Here is a 21,269-nt window from a genome sequence, read left to right on the forward strand (position 1 = left end):
CTGGGAAACTTAAAGGAGGAGTTCACCCAAAAAATGATTTATTTTCTATCAATTGCACACCCCATGAAGCCTTGAATACATGGATATATTTTGTTTTTTGTCGCAATAATTTGATGCCCTGGTGTATTTCCGGTAGGAGACACAAAGATTCAACTTTGTGTCTCCTACCGGATACATTAGCCGGTAGGTAGTGATAACTGCCATTAAGCTACAAGATTGGAAGGGTTATCATACCAAAATATAAACTAGAGACATGTAGGAAGACAAAAATACAAAAACTTTACGGTCACCTTAGATGGTACCAAAATATGGCTTGGCCCCTGGACTAGATAGAGTCTGTTTCATTTGGCAGAAATGGCACATAATTACATAACTGTAAAGTAAGTAGCCTAAAGATATAACAGTGAAACTGTTGTAGGCTACATTCTCTATTAGTATTTACTTTTCTACATGTAATCATTATTGTGCTGGGGACCCCAGCCAATTGGATTAAAGTGTACTGGTCTTAGATACAATACAGTAAAACCTAATATTATCCATACACGGATTAAAAGAATGAAAATACATAATTAGGCTATGTATGACAGAGTCAGCTAATTAGCATGTCATCTGAAGTAATGCACAGCATGTTTTCAGAAATAAGGAGTAACACATGAGTATGAAACGTTTTGTTTTGTTATTATTATTGTTACATGTGTCTGTGGAAGAGTGTCAGAGTGTGACAGTAGTGTGTGTGTGTGTGTGTGTGTGTGTGTGTGTGTGTGTGTGTGTGTGTGTGTGTGTGTGTGTGTGTGTGTGTGTGTGTGCGCGTGCGTGCGTGCGTGCGTGTGTGTGTGTGTGTCATAGTGGTTCTGTGAGTGGGTGTGGTTACTTGCAGGTGCTGCCTATTTGCTGAGTGCTGGATGCCAATCATCAGCCCTTCCAGTGATTGGTTGGGGTTTGCTACTTTTGCTATGTTTATATAATTTGCCAGTCCCTATGTGTACTCAGTTAAAACTTCATTAAACTTGCTGGAGTGCAAGTCTTTCTGTATTAGTTAGTGGTGGTTTGGGTCCACCTTTTGAGTTGTTTGAACCCACTAACTAAATGTTAACCCAGATAGCAAAATATGGGTGAATCAACGTTGAAAAATAGGCGGCCATAACGGTTGAATCAACGTTCGATCTCAACGTTGAAACTGTACTGAAATCGCAACCCTAATCTTTGTTGATTCAACGTTTGTGTTTCAACCACTAACTAACACTATATCAACGTTGATTCAACCATCATCCAAATGGTATTCTGCACGCTGATTTTATGTTGAATCAACGTTATGAATCAATATTGATTCAACCATCATCTAAATGGTATTCTGCATGCTGATTTTAGTTGATTTTATGTTGAATCAACGTTATGAATCAATATTGATTCAACCATCATCTAAATGGTAATCTGCATGCACATTTTAGTTGATTTAATGTTGAATCAACATTAGGAATCAACATTGATTCAACCATCATCTAAATGGTAATCTGCATGCACATTTTAGTTGATTTTATGTTGAATCAACATCAGGAATCGAACACTGATTTAATTTATAAATTGATTATACTGAATCATGTTAGGAATCAATATTGATCCTGATCATCCAACAACCTAATGGTAATCTGCATGTACATTTTAAATTATGTGTATGCTGATATACTGTAAGGCTACATCTTGTTCAAAATTACCTTACATTTCCCAAAATGTGAAAATATAAAAATAAAGACAGACAATATGATTTGAATCTTCACATTTATTGAACCAAGGCATTTAGACCTGCTTTGAACTGCTTTAAGCATTGTTTTTATGATTTAACAGATGAAATATATAACATATAGAAGATTGTAGATCTGCTATTTATGAAAGAAATCGTGAAAATGTCTGCAAGCATTTGGATATTGTGTAAGTGAATATATGCCACATGAGCACTTTACACCTATATAAAAATGCTATTTGAAAATAATTGATCTGCAAATTTAAATTACAAACCAAACCACCATTATTTACAAGCGATTCCACAAAAACAATACCCAACATGGCTTATAATGACCAAACGTGTACTAACTTTGCAGACTAAACCAACGGTCTGACAAAACACACTGACAAGTGCTCTAGTAATACAAATGGCGTAATTAATAAAGCCTAACGGGCCATCCACACCAAGCACTATATGTACACATTTTTTATTTATTTTATAGAATTTAGAGTAGCCAATGATTGTGAACCTCTTTTCGTCCACAAAGTCATTATGCTAATTAATTCCTCACACATTTCTGTGTTGCTACTGCAATTGTAGCCTAGTAGCCCCTCCATCCTTCTCCTCCTGTTCAACACAACTAAAGACGAACAGTATCTGTGTTGATGATGACAATATGAGTGATTTGCTGGAACTCTGGAAGACATGAGCAACTGCCCACTGAAATGATCATGTCTGCACTGTATTTAAACTAAATAATTCTACAACGATAGGATTGACAAAAGTGATATGCTTAGTGTGGACAGCCCCATTACAGTTTGAAAGAGTACATTATTTCACACATGAACAAGTGAACACTTGTCAATTTCAAAAAAGTGCCTTACTTTTACTTAATGGTATTACATTCAAAGTCTTAATAATTTGCAGCTCTAAAGTACTTAAAATGAATAAAAGTGGCTTCATTTAGAACTCCTATCACTTTACAACATTTTCTCATGCATGAGAAAAATAAAATGCATGCATTTTAGTCTACTGTCACAAAGGAGGGCTGAGGACAACCTGCCTACCAGTTATCCACTATACAATCTTTCTAAAATGACAGGAGGTTTTTAAGACTTTGCAGTTTGGGGGGTAGTTTTTTCCTTTCCCAAGCCAAGCATCACTCTTTGAATAAAGTTCAATATGTTCTTCATATCATTAGGGTACTTCAAATTGAGTGCATACGTCAGGCTAGACAGCAGGCACGGTGCTTGAGGGAGGTTATGGAAATTATCCATCACAATACCTCCTTCAAGGATGATGGCTGTTGACACTGGCTGAAGGTCGACACCATCTGAGGGAGGTGAATCTTCACTGCTCACAGTCAGCAATCCGACCGATACCTCTGACCAGGCGTCTTCACTTTCGCTGTCACAATCCTGTACAGAACCAAACAAAAACAACATTACAACAGGGAAATGTAGACACTTCACACACATCTGCATTGAGAAGTTTTATCAACATTGGTTGGCCTACTGTTTTTGACAGTATATTACTCATGGTAAACAGCACAGTAAAATATGTATCTGAAAACATTTTAGGCTAGAAATAAGCAACTTGGTAACAAACATTCTGCATAGTGGCCATCTCTCTCTCCCTTGAGCAACGTGTGAGTGCAGGCTACAAACACTTACACTGCACACCATGTGAGTGAGATTCCACCGTGCTATAGCCTGAAGGGATTGAACCTTCTGATTGGTTTGCAAGGCCGTTTCAGACTGAAACTTCAAAATAAAATTAACGAAAATGTAATTTCACTGGACCTTTAAGGTGTAACTATGAGAACTTACCAAGACAGTGGTGTAGAAACTGCTGTGGTCATCTCCAAGCAGAAGAAGGAGGCCTCGGAGAACAAGCCTACCCAGCGCGGTCACGTCGGGTTTCTACAAGTGGATAATGAACAAATAAAGTTCAAGATCTGACCATCACAAGTTACAGTACAGTTACAGCATGAAACACCACAATATATGTTTGATGAACAGTTGCAGAGAACAGTTGCTGATTGGAGATGTGATTTAAAAATAGTACAATCCACAGCATTTAGTTATCAACAACGATCAATAGTTAGCAATACTTTAACACTCTGTAATACAGCCGGGAAGCATAAGTACTATTTGGGGTAATAGGTTGTACATAAACTTAGTCATGATAATTACAAATATAAGAAGCATGTTGTAGACTTACCCATCAATTTGCTGCACAATTCCGGATAATTTATCTCTAATGGCACCTTTCTTGGACTTTAAGATAGTGACCAATTGTGGTGTATAGCGATCCAGAGCATCAAAGAAGTCTGTCTCTAGGTGTGTGGTGGCGATCCTGTTAAACTCAGCATAAGCCTACAACACAGCAAACCACAGAACAAAATACAGTGACTAAATACATTTGAAAAAGTGTGTAAATTAGGAAAACATTTGGTTAATTGTCATACAAATAATTATGATCAACAATGTAACCGTTTTGGCATTAAACATTGGACGAATTACATTTCGGTTCCGACTTTTAGGCTTTGTAAACAAAAAAGAAATGACTGACAATGACCGGGGCCAATAATACCATTATGTACTATGGCCAGAACAGGCCAGGCATTTAAAAATGTTGAAAAATAGTGAGAGTAGCCGACCTACATGTTCACAACACATCACTTTGCGAGATGTTGCGAGCTTGTAGATCTGCTATTTTCACTATTCTTCAATAGATAAATGTATACAGATGAACGCTTTTTCTCATAACTGTGATCAGACAATTACCTATATTAAAATTGGCTTACAGGAGATCCCCCATGCCACGCTCATGTCACCATGAGTCAGCCATAACAGGGCAGGGGTCTTCAACAGGGGGTCTGGGACTCCTAGGGGGTCTTCAGAGTTGATACAGGGGGTCGGCCAAATCTCTGTGATAAGATCATTGTTTCTTTATACAAACCACTTGAACAATAGCATCCCTATTCTACGGACAACTTTAGCCGAAAATGGCCGATCTACAAGCTCGCAGCGCGAGGCGTTGCGAGCTTGTAGATCGTCTATTTTCGGCAAAGAGGGGAAAAAGAGCAGACCAAGTACAGAGTGAAAGTTTACTAAGTATTGACGGTTTAAGTCGTTAAATGTCTGACAATACACATTAACATGAATCCAACATCTATGAAAAGCTTTAATCTGCAACACAATTTTATGTAATATATAGTGGGGGTCCCTTCTTCATCTCTTTCTCAGTTAGGGGGTCCTTGGCCTGAAAAGGTTGAAGACCCCTGATATAAGGAGTTCCAAATGCAGCTACGCCCAATTATGGAGTGTCTAACCTCAATGTGTCATCATGGAATCAGCAAACAAATTAGTCAGCTCCATATATACACCTCTTGTGTAATGGTCTCCATCACCTTACATCCTGGGTTCCAAACTGCATACAGCACCAGACATTCCTCTAAAGCATATTTTCATATGTCGCCCTGATAGTTCAATTGGACAGTTAATTCCCAACTAAACTTATGTTGCTCTGTTATTCGTGGGTAAAAAGGTGCTAACCTGTTCCCGGATGTCCTTGTAGACAGATGAAGATGGGCACAGTGCGTGTTGGCAGGAAGGTAGCTGAGGGGATTCTGGTCAGGGCCCAGGCTGACTCAAACTGCATGTGTTGTGCACCTATACAAACACAGAGGAGTGATTTTACACCAATGTCACATGGTCAGAATACAAGTTTTATCTGAACACCAAGTGCTCAGTCACAGGCTGACCCGGTCAGAGAATGCTTTTCATGTCAGCTGATAGAAAACCACCCAGATATCATTATGTGAAACCCCAAAGTTGTGCCGAGGGTAACCGCCTTGGGGTCTAAGCGCTCTGCCCTTCAGCATCTCTATGACCAGAGGACAGTGAAGAAAGCAGGAAAGAATCCAAGAGACCCAACTCATAACCTCAGCACCTGCTAAGAAACATAGTTACAGTTCATTATTGTTTATTTAACCATTATGTTAAATGAAACCCCCACCTGAAGTGTGCAGTTCTTCCTCTTGAGGAATCCCACAAATCAAATTCTCCACACCAGGTGGAGAGATTAGGAGATCGAAGGATTGGGTCTACACAGAAGAGAACATAACATTATATAAACAATTGTAAAATGAGAAAATTAAAATAAAATCACTTATGAGTCTACTTATAAGAGTGTATGCAAGCAGTAGGGTATTGTAGATAAGCTCTTTGATAAACACACCATTGTGTGACAACAGTTTGAGAAAAAAGGAGTGGACCAAGTAGAACCCTGTGGACTCCTGTCTACAAAGTATATATTGTAGGGTCTAGGTGGTTAAACATAAACTTGTAGTGCATTGCAGAGTATCAGTCAAATAGAGTATCATTCAAATAGGCAAAACTGCAATAGCAAAATAATGTATTACCATGCCAGGATTGTCTACAAGCCTAGGGAACTATACGCCAATATTTCCAGTAGGCCTTTAGTTCCATTGCTGCGAATCCACTTGCCTCCATGTAGAGATGTTTGATTCATGTAGTCCTCAACCTGGGACACTGGACACCTATTGACCTTCATCCATTCAACCATTTCAATAAGTTTTTCAGGAGGCACATCAGATTCTGTTGAATGATAAGTACAGATTCATTATAGCTGATTTCAAGTATTTGAGGTTCTGGCCTACTTGGAGTGTGTGAAAAGTCGCCAATCGGTCCAGCGGTGCCTGAGACTAGTTTTTAGAAGATGATGGACAGAAGAGTCATGGGACCGCAAATATAGTCCCTTGCATCTGTCCAATCTAGCCTGGTGGGGATAATTAACATTGGTTATTAGTATTACCTGGTGTACTAGGGACGGTCTGTTCCTCTGGTTCTTGGTGGTGTGGTCGTTTCAGCCTTCTCATGCGCTTCCTGGTGTTCCTCAATCGCTCCTCCAGGAAGTCTGTAGCAGGTTTTTTTCCCCGGCCAGGTGTGTACCAAGCTGCCTGTAAAAGAGACAATTAGGTTCAGCTTAAATTTGCCTGGCGTAAACCATGAAGATGGTTACATGGGATTTTAAGGAGCAATCCAAAAATGTGCGTGTGACTGTGCACTAGGAAAAACTTTGAGCACATTTCTTTTAGGTGTGTGTGTGTGTATGGAGTGTTCTCCTTTTTGTGTTGATTGATTGATGACTTACATAGCCACTGCCAACTGTAGTACCATCCAAATTAAGGCAAGGGCTTTCTTGGTGACGGCCTGTTAAATAGATGGTAGAAGTTTGTCAAAGAACGATGAAATGAGACAGTAATCATTGTTACAAATATATGACGATTCAAATCCCTGAATTGAACACTGAATGGTTATGCGCTTTTTAAGTGCATTCGATTCTGTGTCATTTTTAGATTTGACCTAAAAAGCATTATTTTACACTTTGGCTACTCAAAAACAGCAGATATACAAGCTCATAGCGTGGCACCGAGTGCTGCGCTACGAGCTTGTAGATCTGTTATTTTAGAAAAATCTTGAAAATGTGTGCAAATCTTTGAATTTTTAACGAACATTTGTAACTCAAATCTTTGTTTCTGGGGGTCCCTAGAACAAAATATTTTGAGATGAGGGTCTGTGGCCAAATACATATACATTTTGGGGTCCTTGACATGAAAAAGTTTGAGAACCACTGACATAATAACACAAGTTAAAAACAAATAAATTTAGAAGACATTTTGTAGAATCGGCCTCAGGTCTTAATGGGTTAATTGAAGGTGTGTGATAACCAGTTCTTCTGATGAACTTGGCAAAGTGTTTCACAATGCATACTGATTAATGAACTCATGTTATACAAATGAAATCAGTGGTTCTCAAACATGTTCATGTCAAGGACCCCCTAATTAGTATGTACTTGGCTAAGGACTCAAGATTTACAAAAGTGTTTCAAAAATATTCCACAAATGTTGTTTATACTGTTTTTTAATAGCTGATCTACACCCTCACAACGCATCACCATGCACTGTGAGCTTGTGGATCTGCCATTTTCAAATAGGCAATTTATAGGGTGTAAGTGGTTAAACTGAGTTTCATGCTATATAATCTCATTTAGCTGGGAACCACATGGAAACCCCCCAATGACCCCTGAGGGTCCCTGGAGCCCACTTTGATGATAAACATTACCTGCTTTTGTTAGCTACTGTCTGCAAAACAAAACTTAAGTTAAAAAACGGATTACCAAATTTGTCTGCACACTAAAATCCTCAATGTTAATGTATTCTCCTTAAGGATACATTGGTACCATTTGTACTCTCTGTCTCTTAATTAAATTATTTTACTTTTTACTGTAGGTTAAAAACAAGATTCATATATAAAATAATAATTACAGTCAAAACAAATGTGGCCTCACCAAAGGGATATGTGGCCAATATTAGCTCTCTTTTAAGAGCTAATGTTACAACTAACAAGTTGAATCATATTTTAACGTTTTAGGATGCCTGGTCGCATTGTAACATCATACATTTATATCAAATGGTGCAAACACATTGCTTTCTATGTAAACGCGGTTGATAAACCGTTAGTCCTGAAACATGATCATATCATGACGTTTTCTACATTTACAACCCATACATAAACGTTCAGATTTCAAATATAAAGCACTTAGCCCAGGGCCAAGGATGTTACAATTTGAATCGGGAGGGTCTAAGTATCCGTACCTCCTGTATTGTTCAATAAAAGTAATTTTAATCCGATCGGTGGCCATTTTCTCCGAGTTTTCTGTATGCTTTAAACTACGCGACCGTCGGTTGGGAGGTGTATTACATTATACACATGCATTACAACTATGAGAAAATGGCCACCGATCGGATTAAAATATCTTTTATTCAACAATACGGAAGATGCGGGTACTTAGACACACCCGATTACAATTGTAACATTCGTGGCCGTGGGGTAAGCACTTTATAGTTGAAGTATGAATATTTATGTTGATGTACGGGTTGAAAGTGCAAAAAACAGGTTGAAATTCCGGCTATGAGGCTCGTGAAAGGACGAGCGTCGTGTGAACCATGGCTAAAACTCGGTCGTGCACGGTTACATGAACGTGTTAGTTCATGTAACCGTGTACGACCGTGTTTGGATAACATTTTAATTCCATAAACTAATTAAACTTACCTGTTATCTAGTACAGTAAACACGAAAGCACCCCGGTTTGAAAAAGAAATCTCTCAGCCAACAGCCGTTTCCTCTGCCTTCCGGTGTGATTTCAAAACTAACAAGCTCCGCCTTCAGTGTTGCCATATCCGCTTATTATAAGCGACTTTGGGCTTCTTTTTCTGTGAAGTTTTTTGGGCTTGCTTCCTTACTGTCGTTTAAACCAGTGGTGGTTCTCAAACATTTTCATGTCAAGGACCCCCAGATTAATATGTAGGCTATTATCCAATCAACGGACCCCCATCTGAACACATGTTATGCCAGGGGGGACCCCCAATACAAGATTCGTATTAAAATGTTTCAAAAATATTCCTAATTTTTCACATTTTCTTCCAGATAAGAGTTTTGTTTTAAAATAGCAGATCTACAAGCTCACAGTGCGTCGCATCGCAACCCGTTGTGAGCTTGTAGATTGGCTATTTTCAATTAGTCATAGTTGCTTCTTTTGGGCTAATTTCCATAGACCTGGTTGCTTATTTCTATCGCAAAATCTGGCAACACTGTCCGCCTTGTGCATGAAGGATGTCTGCGGTTCTCAACCTGTGGGTCGAGACCCTGACAATTTAAGTAATAATTTCAATACCTTAGAAAATAAATGAAAACAAATCAAAGAAAAAGACTGTAATACAAGTAATCAACAAACTATACTATAAACTGGTCAAACATTGGCCAAATTGTCAAATAATATAAGAAAGAGAGAAAAAAAGAAAATAGCCGATCTGCAATAAGAAGTTATAGATTTTTGAAATAGTTCAAAGTTTAGCTTTTCTCACATTTTTCTAAAATATTTTGTTTTAATTAAAAAACATGTTTTCAGACTCAGAAGAGGACGCTGAATTGAATGGGCTAGGTTTTGATTTTGTATGACCCTTAAAAAGTGGCTTAAACAAGCGTTAAAGTTTCATAAACTTGAAGCTTTTTTCACAAACATATTATTATTATCATTATTTTATTTTGACCCTTCAACCCTCTTATTTAGATGATTTAGAGTTGAATGGTAGGTTAAACAATAGTCTAGAATTGTTTAATAAGAAGTTAAAGATTTTTGAAATAGTTCAAAGTCTAGCTTTTCTCACATTTTTTAAAAATATTTTATTTTTAAATTAAAAAAAACTTTTTCAGACTTAGAAAAGGACGCTGAATCGAATGGGATAGGTCTCGATTTTCTATGACCTTGGGAAATACAAAAGCTCACCAAAAAGATTGGACGTTGACTTTTGAATAAAAAACAGATTTTGTTGAGCACAAAATCTGGAACTAATCGCTCCAGATATTTTTTAAAAATCTAAAACTTCTCTCCATCCATATTGAGAGTAAGCCAGATTTTTTGGCACCAGCCTTGATTTTTTTAGACACTGATAAAGCTCAAAGTTCAGCGAAAAGACTGCAAAGGTCAACCCTCGTTACATTTTTAGAAATTGTATTTTTCTTCGATACTCTGGCTTTAGACTAATGTGATGACGCTGATTCCAAATATGTAAGTTATATTTTTCTCGGAAAACAGGAAGTGCCTCAAAAGGCCACTTTCTGGTTGGTTTTAGGGTGTTCCAGGCCCGTGATAACCCCGATATATTTTTTTTCCAAATCTACATGTAAAATAATGCTAAAATTTGAAATCATCAAACCCTCATATCAAATCATGATTTAATTATCCCTTAATTGGCTATGGTTACGGCTTCGCTATCTCGCTCAATATCTCGAATACGATAAGGACTTAGGGTCCACTTTTTGGATATGTTGTAGAGCTGGCTGAGACGCACGTGTGGATGTCTTGTTTGTCCCAGTACGGCACATTTTTTTTTCTGACTTTGTCCTTTGGTATGGTCTTAAGGTTTAAGACTCTATGTGCCTTCCGATAGTGTAGGAGGTCAACTTAGGAGTGTCGTACCGGGACAAACAAGACATCCACGTGTGCGTCTTGGCAAGCTGTACAACATATCCGAAAGGCGGATTCGAAAAACGTATCGTATCGAGATATATTGCTTTATTGCGCATATAATAACTTGACATTGGACCCTAGCCAATTAAGGAGAACGGTAAGGCCGTGTGTTAGGGGAGTTATATGTTCGCGTTCGGGGCGACGCGCTGACCCAGAATTTGGTGTCCAATTTAGTTTTTACTCCTTTCAAACAGTTTTTCACTATTGTCTCGGCCCCTAGGGTGCGCCGAAACAATCGGACAATGGATTATCGATCAGCTCTTCAGTCATTTTGGGACATAAACAAGAAGATGAAGGATACAATTAATAATGATGATAATAACTGATAATGATGATGATGTTCAAGTTTCTGTAATGATTTTTTTCCCATGATGCATTGCAAAATACAGTTAAACATTGTAAAATGACAGAACAGTAAATTACTGTACATTTTTACTGTAGAAATTACAGAAATTTGTTACAGTGTATACTTTGCACAGTATTGTACCATATTACAATTAATACAGATCCCTATAATGATCCCCCTCATTATATGAATATAGATCAAATATAGTGATAAAATATAGGTTACGTACCTTGTGTTTTCATGTGAGAAGTGACAAAAAGAAGGTATCAGAATGATTCACAAGTGGGAAAATGAATAAAGCAACCTCTGGGTTAAAAATAACCCAGGCAGGCAATTGAAGCCCTAATAACCCCTTTGACCCATCAGTTTACAGTACCCAAATAACCCATAATTATGACCCAGCCAAATCAACCCAGCAATGTGTTTATAGAAATAACCCAGCATTTTTAAGAGTGTACTAAACACAGTGCAATTAAATGTTACTGATTCTGGGCAAGTAAACAAAGATGTCTTTACTTAATAACAATAAGTAAATTGTATTTTTTAGTACACGTTACTTGATTAAACCTAGTATTGTAACAAATGAGTAAAGCTAACTTATTTATTTAAGTATAGATAGCTATTGGATTTTACAGTGTAGATTCAACATTGAATCAATGTTGGTATTTCAATAATTAAATGGGAGGAGGGGGGAGGGGGAGGAGGGGGTTGCCCCCCCTCCCCCCAACAAGAAAAAAAGAAAAGAAAACGGCAAACTGCATGGATAAAACGTTGAATCAATGTTGTCATTTCAATCATTAAATGGGGGGAGGGGGGGTGTGAGGAGGGGTGTGCCTCCCCCCCTCCCCCCATCAAGAAAAAAGAAAAGAAAAAGGCAAACAGCATAGATTCAATGCTGATTCAATGTTGGCATTTCAATCATTGAATTTGCACCATAGATTCAACGCTGATTCAATGTTGGCATTTCAATCATTGAATTTGCACCATAGATAAAACGCTGATTCAATGTTGGCATTTCCATCATTGAATTTGCACCATAGATTAAACGCTGATTCAATGTTGGCATTTCAATCATTGAATTTGCACCATAGATAAAACGCTGATTCAATGTTGGCATTTCCATCATTGAATTTGCACCATAGATTAAACGCTGATTCAATGTTGGCATTTCCATCATTGAATTTGCACCATAGATTAAACGCTGATTCAATGTTGGCATTTCAATCATTGAATTTGCACCATAGATTAAACGCTGATTCAATGTTGGCATTTCAATCATTGAATTTTGCACTGCAATACAACAGTGATTCAATGTTGAAAAACCATCAGTCTTCAATCGTAACCAAAAATCAACCCTAACCACTATAATTCAACGTTGAATAACCATATTTTGCTATCTGGGAAGTCATCAGAGCAGCCTAACTTACTGTTTGGGTTGCTAATGCCAAAGCAGTTTAACACTATTGTGGAGATGGATGGTACTGTGGCGCCAGCTTTTTGTAAATGCCAACTTTTGATTCAGGTTAAACTAGAGTAGTTAGACTAGATTTCTCGTGTCATTTTTATTTTATATTAGGACAGTTGACTTTTGATTCAGGTTAAACTAGAGTAGTTAGACTAGATTTCTCGTGTCATTTTTATTTTATATTAGGACAGTTGAGAGGTTTAAAAGCAATATGGTAGGTTTAAGTTGGTTTATTTGTTTATTGTTTTGCGCCAGGTACTATTTTCTACTCAATGTTTAAAATTCTGTGTATAATCATGTCTAACAATAATTCATTGTAAAATCATGCCATTCTAACAAGAAAAGGAAAAAGAAAAGGTCAATAAAAAACAGACTTCACTTTACAACCCGTATGTGACAATCCTTTATTCCCCTAGACTATAGAATTGTAAAATGATTATTGTAATAAGTAATACACATTATTATATTGTTTAGTCGACTATGCCGATATCCCTTGTCCCAACTCCAAGTAGATAGACGTCGCATCACCAGACCTAGGTCTGGATGAGAACACACACACACACACACACACACACACACACACACACACACACACACACACACACACACACACACACACACACACACACACATGCATTTAGTGCTACTATGCTAATCTAAATATAGGTAGTTTGCTAAAAGCTACAATCAATACGGAACACATTACGACAGGAGACAACTGAATAGTTTCACCTTGAAACCTATTGTGCTGAATCTGAATGTCAGTGGGGGCTTAATGGAAGGGCTTTAGGTGCTGCAGCACAGGGCTTCCACCTTGCGGGGGGCACCATCCCCCAGGCATTTTTTTTTATTCTATATTTTTTTCATGTGCGTGCGTGCATGTGTGTCCCTGGTTTTCTCAGTGCCCCCCCCCCCCAGACAATTTACTAAAATGAAATGTGTACGTTAATCAAATATGTGGGCCCCTCCTGTATGCAGCAGTGGTTCTCGCTGGGTTTCAGGCCTTGACAAGGGCTCCTGGGGCCCTTCAGGCAAAGGACCACTGCTACACCGTACAAGGCCGGGCTTTGTACAGTGTTGCAGTGGTGCAGGGGGGCCTTGAAGGCCGTAAGTTAACAGGACCCTCACCCCCTGACCACCAGGAGTTATAGGTACTAGACCATACCCGGTGAAGTGTGCAGGCGAAAGTAGTTGCAATCGTGGGGTTATTGCATGTCCTGTCGTGTGAGCAGTGTGCTCTCCCCGCACCCGCCCCGCACCCCGCGCTGTAGACACACACAGGCGCGACGCGACGCATGCGCAGTTTGATCAAGAGTCCACCCAAGACACAGCCACCGTGAGGTTACTAGAATTATAGTAGGATATTTCCTTGAATAGAGCCACCTGAGAATTAATAGCACAGTTCAAGCTCCTTCCTTAAGCTAATGACTAGAATTATACTTGTTTCAGGCAGCATTGTAATGAATGTTTTTGACTCAAATATATTATGAATAAATATTGTGTTTTTTTGTGCAGCACAAAAAACATGGATCACTTGAAATAAAGCACAAATTGTGCTTTATTTTAAGTAATAGTTTTCTTTGTATTTTATTACCCTAAAGGTCATTACACACCTGCGATTATGCGAATATACGCTAAATTCGACTGCGGTCCAAATAAATAAAAGAAGCTTTTTCGCTCCGTGAAACTGATGTGGAAGCTTACATGGACTTTATAAGGTTTTTTAAAAAACGTATTATTCGCATGAAAAAATCACCCCCGGTGTATAAGGACCTTTAGTCAGTGAAATATGATGATATAAATAAATATAGGTTAACTTATATACAATGAATTAAATACAGACGTGTTATGTCTAAAAAGAAACATTATAAGCATTTTATTTTGATAAACCTGCCTGCTACCTAGTACCTCATTCAACCCTCCTGTTTTTATGAGTTCTGGGAACTCGGCACAGAGGCAGCATTTGATTTTCTTTATTAAAGTACCAAAAGTAGAAAGTACTCATTATGCAGAATGTTCCATTTCACAAGTTTTCAAATATATAAAATGAATACAAATCTTTTGAAAATACGAGCCTACAGGCTTCTCAGGTGCCTTTTAACACATTCACTGCCAGGTATTAATTCATTAATTATTTTTGCTGCTGCCAGTGTTTTTCACCATGTTTTGACGATCTGTGGAGCACTGCAGAATATGTGCATGCTGATGTAAATAAAAAGTATCCGTAGGGGGGGGAAACAAAATGCTTTGATTTAATTGACATGATTTCACATACCATGTTAGCCTCTGCGGTCGCTTGGCAGACAAGGAACTGTGTCAGTGCTCCCTGGCTTCTATATGCTTCTATATACTTCTAAACAGCGCCATCAGGAAGGCGAAAAAGGCCTATGCAGCGACATCAGGGGCACGTGGCAGGTGGTACACACCTTGACTGACGGCAAAGCAAAAGAAGTGAAGTGAACCCGCCTGCCTCCGTCCCCAACAAACTGAACACCTACTACGGCCGGTTCGAGACCCGCTCCAACTGCGGCAGCACCAGCAGAGGAGACCCCTCTAACCATCTCGGAGGGCGACGTGCACACAGCCTTCACACGAGTCAACATCCACAAGGCGACGGGACCTGACGGGATTCCAGTCCAAGTCCAAACCAGGTGTTTTCACTGACATCTTTAACCTCTCCCTCTCCCAGGCTGTGGTCCCTGCAGGGTTCAAAATTTCAACCATTGTGCCCATTCCCAAAAAGGCCAAAGTGACATGCCTGAATGACTGGAGACCTGTCGCTCTCACCCCGATAGTCAGCAAATGCTTTGAGAAGCTGGTGAGGGAATACATCTGCTCCACGCTACCTGCCTCGCTGGACCTGTGGCAGTTTGCATATTTCAAAAACAGATCCACCGATGATCCACGCTATTGCCATGGCTCTCTATACCGTCCTCCCGCACGTGGACAACAAGTTGCTGAAGGAAAAATATGTACTGTACATATTAAATCCGTGCACGCGTGCTTCCGTAAACGCGCGTGGTCCCGACCCCCAGTTTGGGAACCATTGCTGTAGTATAGAATGATATACCCTGCTGTGTTCCCGGAATATACCTGTTTGATGCGGCACGGTTGGACCTTCTTCTCACAGGCCGCATGGACATTAAGGTCACAGTCTGATGACAGGAAGTGAAAGACAGGTCAGACAAAGAGGAGCAACAATAATCGAATAACTAAAAAGGTGGAAGGTTGGTGGCCTAGCAGAAAATAATAGGGGAAAAGAGGAAATAGATAGCCACCCCCTGGCCCTTCCTTTTCCACTGTCTTCTGTATTAAAATATATATGTTTTTTTATTTTTTATTGCCATGTTATTTTATGAGCTTGTTTTTGTCCTCCCTCAGCGGGTTTCAGGCAGCCTGAGCTGGGTGAGGGTTGAGGGTGGGGGGGACAGATTTGGGACATCTTAAAAAAAAGAAGACAGATTTAATCGAAATGAGTTGGGGGGGGGATAAGAGGGGAAGACCCACAGAATCGGTTGAAAACAGTGAGAGGAAGTTATGATCAAAAACAAACCAGAACAATGCATGGTGCGGACTCACCTTCACATTTCAGGCCCTGCTTGATAAGGCCCCACAGCATACCCCCACAGTGACCACAGAAGGTAGGTATCTTGTAGTTGTAGTATTTGAAGGTGTGTGGCACGGACTGTAAACACACAACTACAGTCAGCCTGGTGCCAAATCAGAGCATCACTTAGAGCAGTGTTTCCCGAACTGGCGGTCGGAACCCAGATCATTAGATTAAAGTGCAACATTGTTTTCTCACTCAACATTAAACAAACCAAAATACAGTATAAGTGCATACAGGGTATCTGCACAATTGAATGAAAGACAATTAAATGTAAGACCTTTTTAATACCAAATTGGCCACATTGTCAAACATAACGTACGAAAGAGGCACACATTGTGAAAATAGCTGATCTACAAGCTCACAACTGAGCTTGTAGTTCAGCTATTAGCTTAGTTCAGCTAGTAACTGTGGAACCAAGTCAAAATGTAATTTCAATTCCAAGTGCTTGTCAGGGTGGGAGGTCCCCAGTTAAAATATGATTATTTTGGGTGGTCACGGCCTGAAAGGTTTGGGAACCCTTGACTTAGAGAAACACGATTGGTGATTTCTTAACTACACTGGCTTTTATTGATCTCCCTCAGTCTGACAGAAGAGATTATTAACAATGCCTGTGTGAACGTGAGCCTGGATCTGTTTCAGTGAATAAAGCCTCAACTGGAATGTTGCCATTCTAGGGCACTAAGCGGTGACTCTATAGAAGATCGTTTCACTGTTTTATTTCACCAGTTCTTTTGAGAACTGAAACCAATGAAGATGATCTTGCTACTAACTCCCCTCAAACAATGAGACAGGAAGCAAGGATCCTGCAAACACTTTGATGGCACTCAGTAATTACAGTAACTGTCCTTGTTCAGGGTTAGAAAGAGAAGTTTCATATTGTGCCATGTTTTAAAACAGTGTTGTTTTAGCAATGCTGACAGGTCAACTGCTTTCTAACATTAAAAGCCTAGTTTATACTTCTGTCGTACAACTGTGTTGCGCGCAGAACATAGCAGATCTACAAGCCCACAATTGAACCAGTTCTGTTCTTTTTATCCCGCCCTAATTTTGAACCAGTTCAGAGTATTTCCACTGAAAATGTGTTGGTTTAGAACCCTAAAAGTTGGTTCGGAACTGGAAGCAAAAAAACGTTTTTTTTTTGCCCTGAACTGGGAACTAAAGTGGGCGTGAAAAGAAAAGGGAAACTGTAACTGACGATTACATTTCCCCTGTGAAACACTTCGACCAGTCAAAATAGTTTTCTAAGTTTTTACTACTGTAAAGACCCTGCACGTTAAGAGAGAACTCACTAACGCTCTGGACCAAAGCTAGGGGAAAATCCGGGGCAGATAATTATTAATAATAATTATAATATTAATGATAATTAATTAATAAGCATAAAAGGTATGAAAGTTGGGATCTGACCCCCATGGTAGGGGGGTAACCAGGGGTGCGGCTATGCCAGAAAAAAAACATGGGTAAGCTCCTCCCCTGGCGATTGCGACTGGATACGTTGCAAAGTAACTTGGCTACATCACAGTAACATTAACTGTTATGAGTCAAATCTGTTTTAGATAGCCTATTATTTATTAATAATAATAATAATACAGCCTAAATAAGGCTATTTCACAAATACAAATAAATAGGATATGGTGCAAAATAAAAAAGCCAAATTGAAGAAAAACTTTTAGACTTATTAATATGAATGCATTTGCATTGCTCCGTCACAGAGATGTGGCCTGGTCAAAGGCCAGAAGTTTTGGTGAACCAGCAGACTGGTTATCATTTAGGATACTGAGAAATAAAGGTATTAGTATGGTCAGAAAGGCTAAATCTTTATTGATTTAGTTTTGCCAAGACACAGGTAATGCAGCTAGTTTTTGGAAGGTCGTAAAAGTCACTAAAAGCCTGGCCTGCCTTCTCTCTCCTGTCACAGATTAATAGTGAAAGTGGGATCGTAAATAAATCAGATATTTGTGATGCTTTTAAAGGGGTTCTAGGGAAAAAACTGTTGTCAAACAGATTCAAACTTGGCTCCGCGTACACACGGACGTGCACACACGCACAAGCACTTCATTTATGAAGTGCATGTTATGTTCTCTGTTTGAGTAATATCACTTGATCAATCCTTTTTTAACATTTAGTTTTAACATAAAATCAGTAGTAAAAAGTAAAGGACGCAGAGCGTGAACCGTGGTCGTGGCCGCGCACCACATGTTGTACGGGCTGACACATCCGTGCAAGCAATCCTTATTAAGACTTCATTAAAATTCTCCGTCACCGTTATCCACACAAGTATGTTTATAAATACCTTGTGACTGTTAAGTTATATCACCAGCCGATCAAACAATACGATTTGAAACGCAAATGACAGATTTGGGCTGAATTAATTGATTAACACTTTACGACGCAAGCCTCTCTCTCGCAGTGGTGTAAGGTAACTAAGTACATTTACTCAAAAATGGTGCATTTATCGTGTGTTTATGGCATTGTTCATGTTTATGAACGAACGTCTAGATAGAGTTGGACACACCCTCGCGCTGTTATTGGCTAGAACCGGTTTTATGCAGGAAAACACCCCAGCATCATTATATAGTGGCTGATAGAAGTGGAAAATGCAAAATATATATGTATATACATATATTTAAAATGTAGGCTTCAAGTTACCGAGAATCCCTTTAACCAGCATTTTATATTATCTGGCCATCTATTTGACAGGCAGTCTGTCATTCTAGAACCATCAAATCATGGCGGGGAATCAGTCACTGACAACTCACTCAACTTGCCCCCCTGCTTTTCCTTTATTCTTCAGGAAACACTACCCTTCCTCTTCGCCTTGCCTGCTTGTTGTTAACTAGTTGTACGAAGAACTCTCTTGTTTTATTATTGTATTGTTTTATTGGATCTTGTTTAGTCGATAAACTTATTTGTTTTAGCTCTTGCTCATTTGATTTTGTCACGGTCCGCTCCTCGGGCCTTGTACTTTGTTTCTCAGTCCTTGGACCTTTTCTGCTCATCATTCCTATTGTGTTCTGTTGCTCTGTTTTTGCCTTGCTGTTCTGTACCTTTAATTTGTAGTCTTGTTTCCTGTTGTGCTTAGTTACTGTTACCTGTCTTGTCTCACCTCCCTGTTGATTAGTCATGTTCTCCTCCTGTGTCCTCTTAGTCCCCCAGCCTATCCCAGTGTTGATTGTCTGTTGAGTTCACCTGTGTCTTATTATTTCCCTGTCTATTTAAGCCCTGTGTTTGCACCATGTCCTTGCTTGTTCATTGTATTGCGCGTAGTCACATCGAGAGTTCAGTCCCTTTTGAGATAATAAAACCGACCAGTTCTGCCTCTGTCTCTCCTGCACTTGGGTCCTACAATCTGCCCCGACTCAAACCGTGACAGGTTGCTACTATATATGTCTATGAAATTAATTCAAGGACCCCAACGGAAACAAGTCCGCAAGGACTTTTTTGGCCGGACCTTTTAGACAAAAGTATTATAAATGTAACTGTGTTGTTTTACATTCTTTTGCCTAATAAAAATTTCAATCAATCAAGAATGAAAAGAAAAAGATATTGAAAATAGCCGATCTACAAACTCACATAGCTTGTGAGCTTGTAGATCTGCTATTTTCACAATATTTATCGGTAGAACCAAGTCAAACAAAATTGAATGCCTCAACTCCTACAATTCCAAGTACTTATCGGGGGGGGGGGTCAAAATATGATTCTTTTGGGGGTTCACAGCCTTAAAAGGTTGAGAACCACTGGTGTAAGGGACCGGTAATTATGCATAATATATTCATATATCGGAACAAGGAGGCATTCAGATGGTAGATTCAGAAGCCAACAGCATGCAGACGCTGTTTGTCTCTAATGCAGGGGTCTTCAACAGGAGCTACAATTGGGGGTCCGCCAAATATTTGTGTGATAGAATGTGTTTTTACATGAACCACTTGAACCCTAGTATCCCTTTTCTGAGGAGAACTTTATCCAAAAATAGCCGATCTACAAGCTCACAATGCCTCGCACTTGGGTCCGGGACCCCTAGGGGGTCCTCAGAGTTACTAGAGGGGGTCCGCCAAATCTTTGTGTGATATGATTTTTTATGTTTTTACCTTAACCACTTGAACCCTAGCATCCCTTTTCTGTGGAGAACTTTAGCCAAAAATAGCAGATCTACAAGCTCACAACGCCTCGTGCTGCGAGGCGTTGTGAGCTTGCAGATCGGCTATTTTTGGCAAAGAAGTGTTTGGTGTAAAGGGAAAATAGAGCAGACCAAGCAAACAAAAGAAGTTGAATCTGAAACACAATTTTATACAATATAGAGGGGGTCCCTGCTTCATCCCTCTCTCAGCTAGGAGGTCCTTGGCCTGAAAACGTTTAAGACCCCTGTTCTAAACATATGGCTACTGAGCTTACAATTATACAATAATATAATTAAACAAGCCATTTGAAACCCTCCTCTGATCATGTAAACCATATTATGTTTTTTTATTTTTTTTACCCAAAAAACAGGTTGATGAAAAAAATGACCAAAACGTTGTTAAACTGTTAATCCTCCAGATACGGAGCCCAACCCTAGTCATAGTGCACTATGTATACACCATTCTGGAATAAAAAAGGTAACTTACATATCGCTCCATGTTCTATGTGAGCTGTCGGTCAAATGAGCAAAGTGAGCTTGAAGCCAGTGAACTTGAGCACAAGAGGGTTGTGTCAACAAGGAGTCTGACAGCAAAGAAAACCAAGGTGGTGGAGCCAAATGGCATTATTGGGCAATTACGTGATCAGGGTGTGCTGGTTATGCAGTTGGCTTCAAATATACTGTAGTACAGTAATTATATTGAACCTTGGACCAGTTTCTGTAATAAAGGTTAAATATCTACTAATTACACTGACGATCCTACTTGTAAATAGGTGTGTCAATATGATATTGCAGATACAGAGACTGTGTGTCCGACTCCAATGGTTTGTCGTTCTGTGATGGCCTATTTCAGGGGTTTTCAATGGATTGTGAAACAGACCACCAACCTGACTA

The 21,269-nt window shown here is 39.3% G+C and overlaps 2 protein-coding genes across 5 annotated transcripts; both read right to left on the minus strand.

Annotated features, from left to right (window-relative positions):
• Positions 1 to 1,762: 1,762 nt before the first annotated feature.
• On the minus strand, positions 1,763 to 9,197 carry LOC311048715 (uncharacterized protein). Of its 3 annotated transcripts, none has more exons than XR_014601105.1 (10): positions 8,863 to 9,197; positions 6,902 to 6,960; positions 6,563 to 6,707; positions 6,150 to 6,345; positions 5,744 to 5,831; positions 5,281 to 5,397; positions 4,510 to 4,652; positions 3,944 to 4,098; positions 3,550 to 3,642; positions 1,763 to 3,138 (listed from the first exon to the last, which is right to left on the minus strand). XR_014601105.1 is itself a non-coding variant. In XM_084061984.1 (10 exons), exons 4-7 carry the CDS (start codon positions 6,238 to 6,240, stop codon positions 4,510 to 4,512), a joined length of 354 nt encoding a protein of 117 aa, XP_083918110.1. In that variant the 5' UTR covers positions 6,241 to 6,345; positions 6,563 to 6,707; positions 6,902 to 6,960; positions 8,863 to 9,197; the 3' UTR covers positions 1,763 to 3,138; positions 3,550 to 3,642; positions 3,944 to 4,098. The 3 variants fall into 3 exon arrangements, 2 of the variants coding, with proteins under 2 accessions (XP_083918110.1, XP_083918111.1); XM_084061984.1 differs by having other exon boundaries at positions 6,235 to 6,345; XM_084061985.1 differs by lacking the exon at positions 4,510 to 4,652 and having other exon boundaries at positions 6,235 to 6,345; positions 8,863 to 9,196.
• Positions 9,198 to 13,048: 3,851 nt separating this feature from the next.
• Positions 13,049 to 21,037, minus strand: LOC311048357 (protein kinase C delta type-like). Of its 2 annotated transcripts, none has more exons than XR_014601088.1 (4): positions 20,863 to 21,037; positions 16,231 to 16,336; positions 15,745 to 15,806; positions 13,049 to 13,184 (listed from the first exon to the last, which is right to left on the minus strand). XR_014601088.1 is itself a non-coding variant. In XM_084061605.1 (4 exons), the coding sequence occupies exons 1-4, from the start codon at positions 20,872 to 20,874 to the stop codon at positions 15,531 to 15,533; spliced, it is 258 nt and encodes an 85-aa protein (XP_083917731.1). In that variant the 5' UTR covers positions 20,875 to 21,037; the 3' UTR covers positions 14,448 to 15,530. The 2 variants fall into 2 exon arrangements, 1 of the variants encoding a protein (XP_083917731.1); XM_084061605.1 differs by lacking the exon at positions 13,049 to 13,184 and adding an exon at positions 14,448 to 15,608.
• Positions 21,038 to 21,269: the final 232 nt, after the last annotated feature.

The sequence above is a fragment of the Gymnoscopelus microlampas genome (genome assembly GCF_963454915.1).
Source record: "Gymnoscopelus microlampas genome assembly, chromosome: 7".
Classification (NCBI taxonomy): domain Eukaryota; kingdom Metazoa; phylum Chordata; class Actinopteri; order Myctophiformes; family Myctophidae; genus Gymnoscopelus; species Gymnoscopelus microlampas.

Excerpts from the sequence above, each read along its gene's own strand:
- LOC311048357 (XM_084061605.1), bottom strand. Across the intron at positions 15,807-16,230 it reads GCAGGGCCTGAAATGTGAAG|ACTGTGACCTTAATGTCCAT; the intron begins GTGAGTCCGCAC and ends TCCTGTCATCAG. Across the intron at positions 15,609-15,744 it reads AACCGTGCCGCATCAAACAG|CAACTTGTTGTCCACGTGCG; the intron begins GTATATTCCGGG and ends TTTTTCCTTCAG.
- LOC311048715 (XM_084061984.1), bottom strand. Across the intron at positions 5,398-5,743 it reads GGAAGAACTGCACACTTCAG|GTGCACAACACATGCAGTTT; the intron begins GTGGGGGTTTCA and ends GTGTTTGTATAG. Across the intron at positions 4,653-5,280 it reads ACAAGGACATCCGGGAACAG|AGATTTGGCCGACCCCCTGT; the intron begins GTTAGCACCTTT and ends ATCTTATCACAG.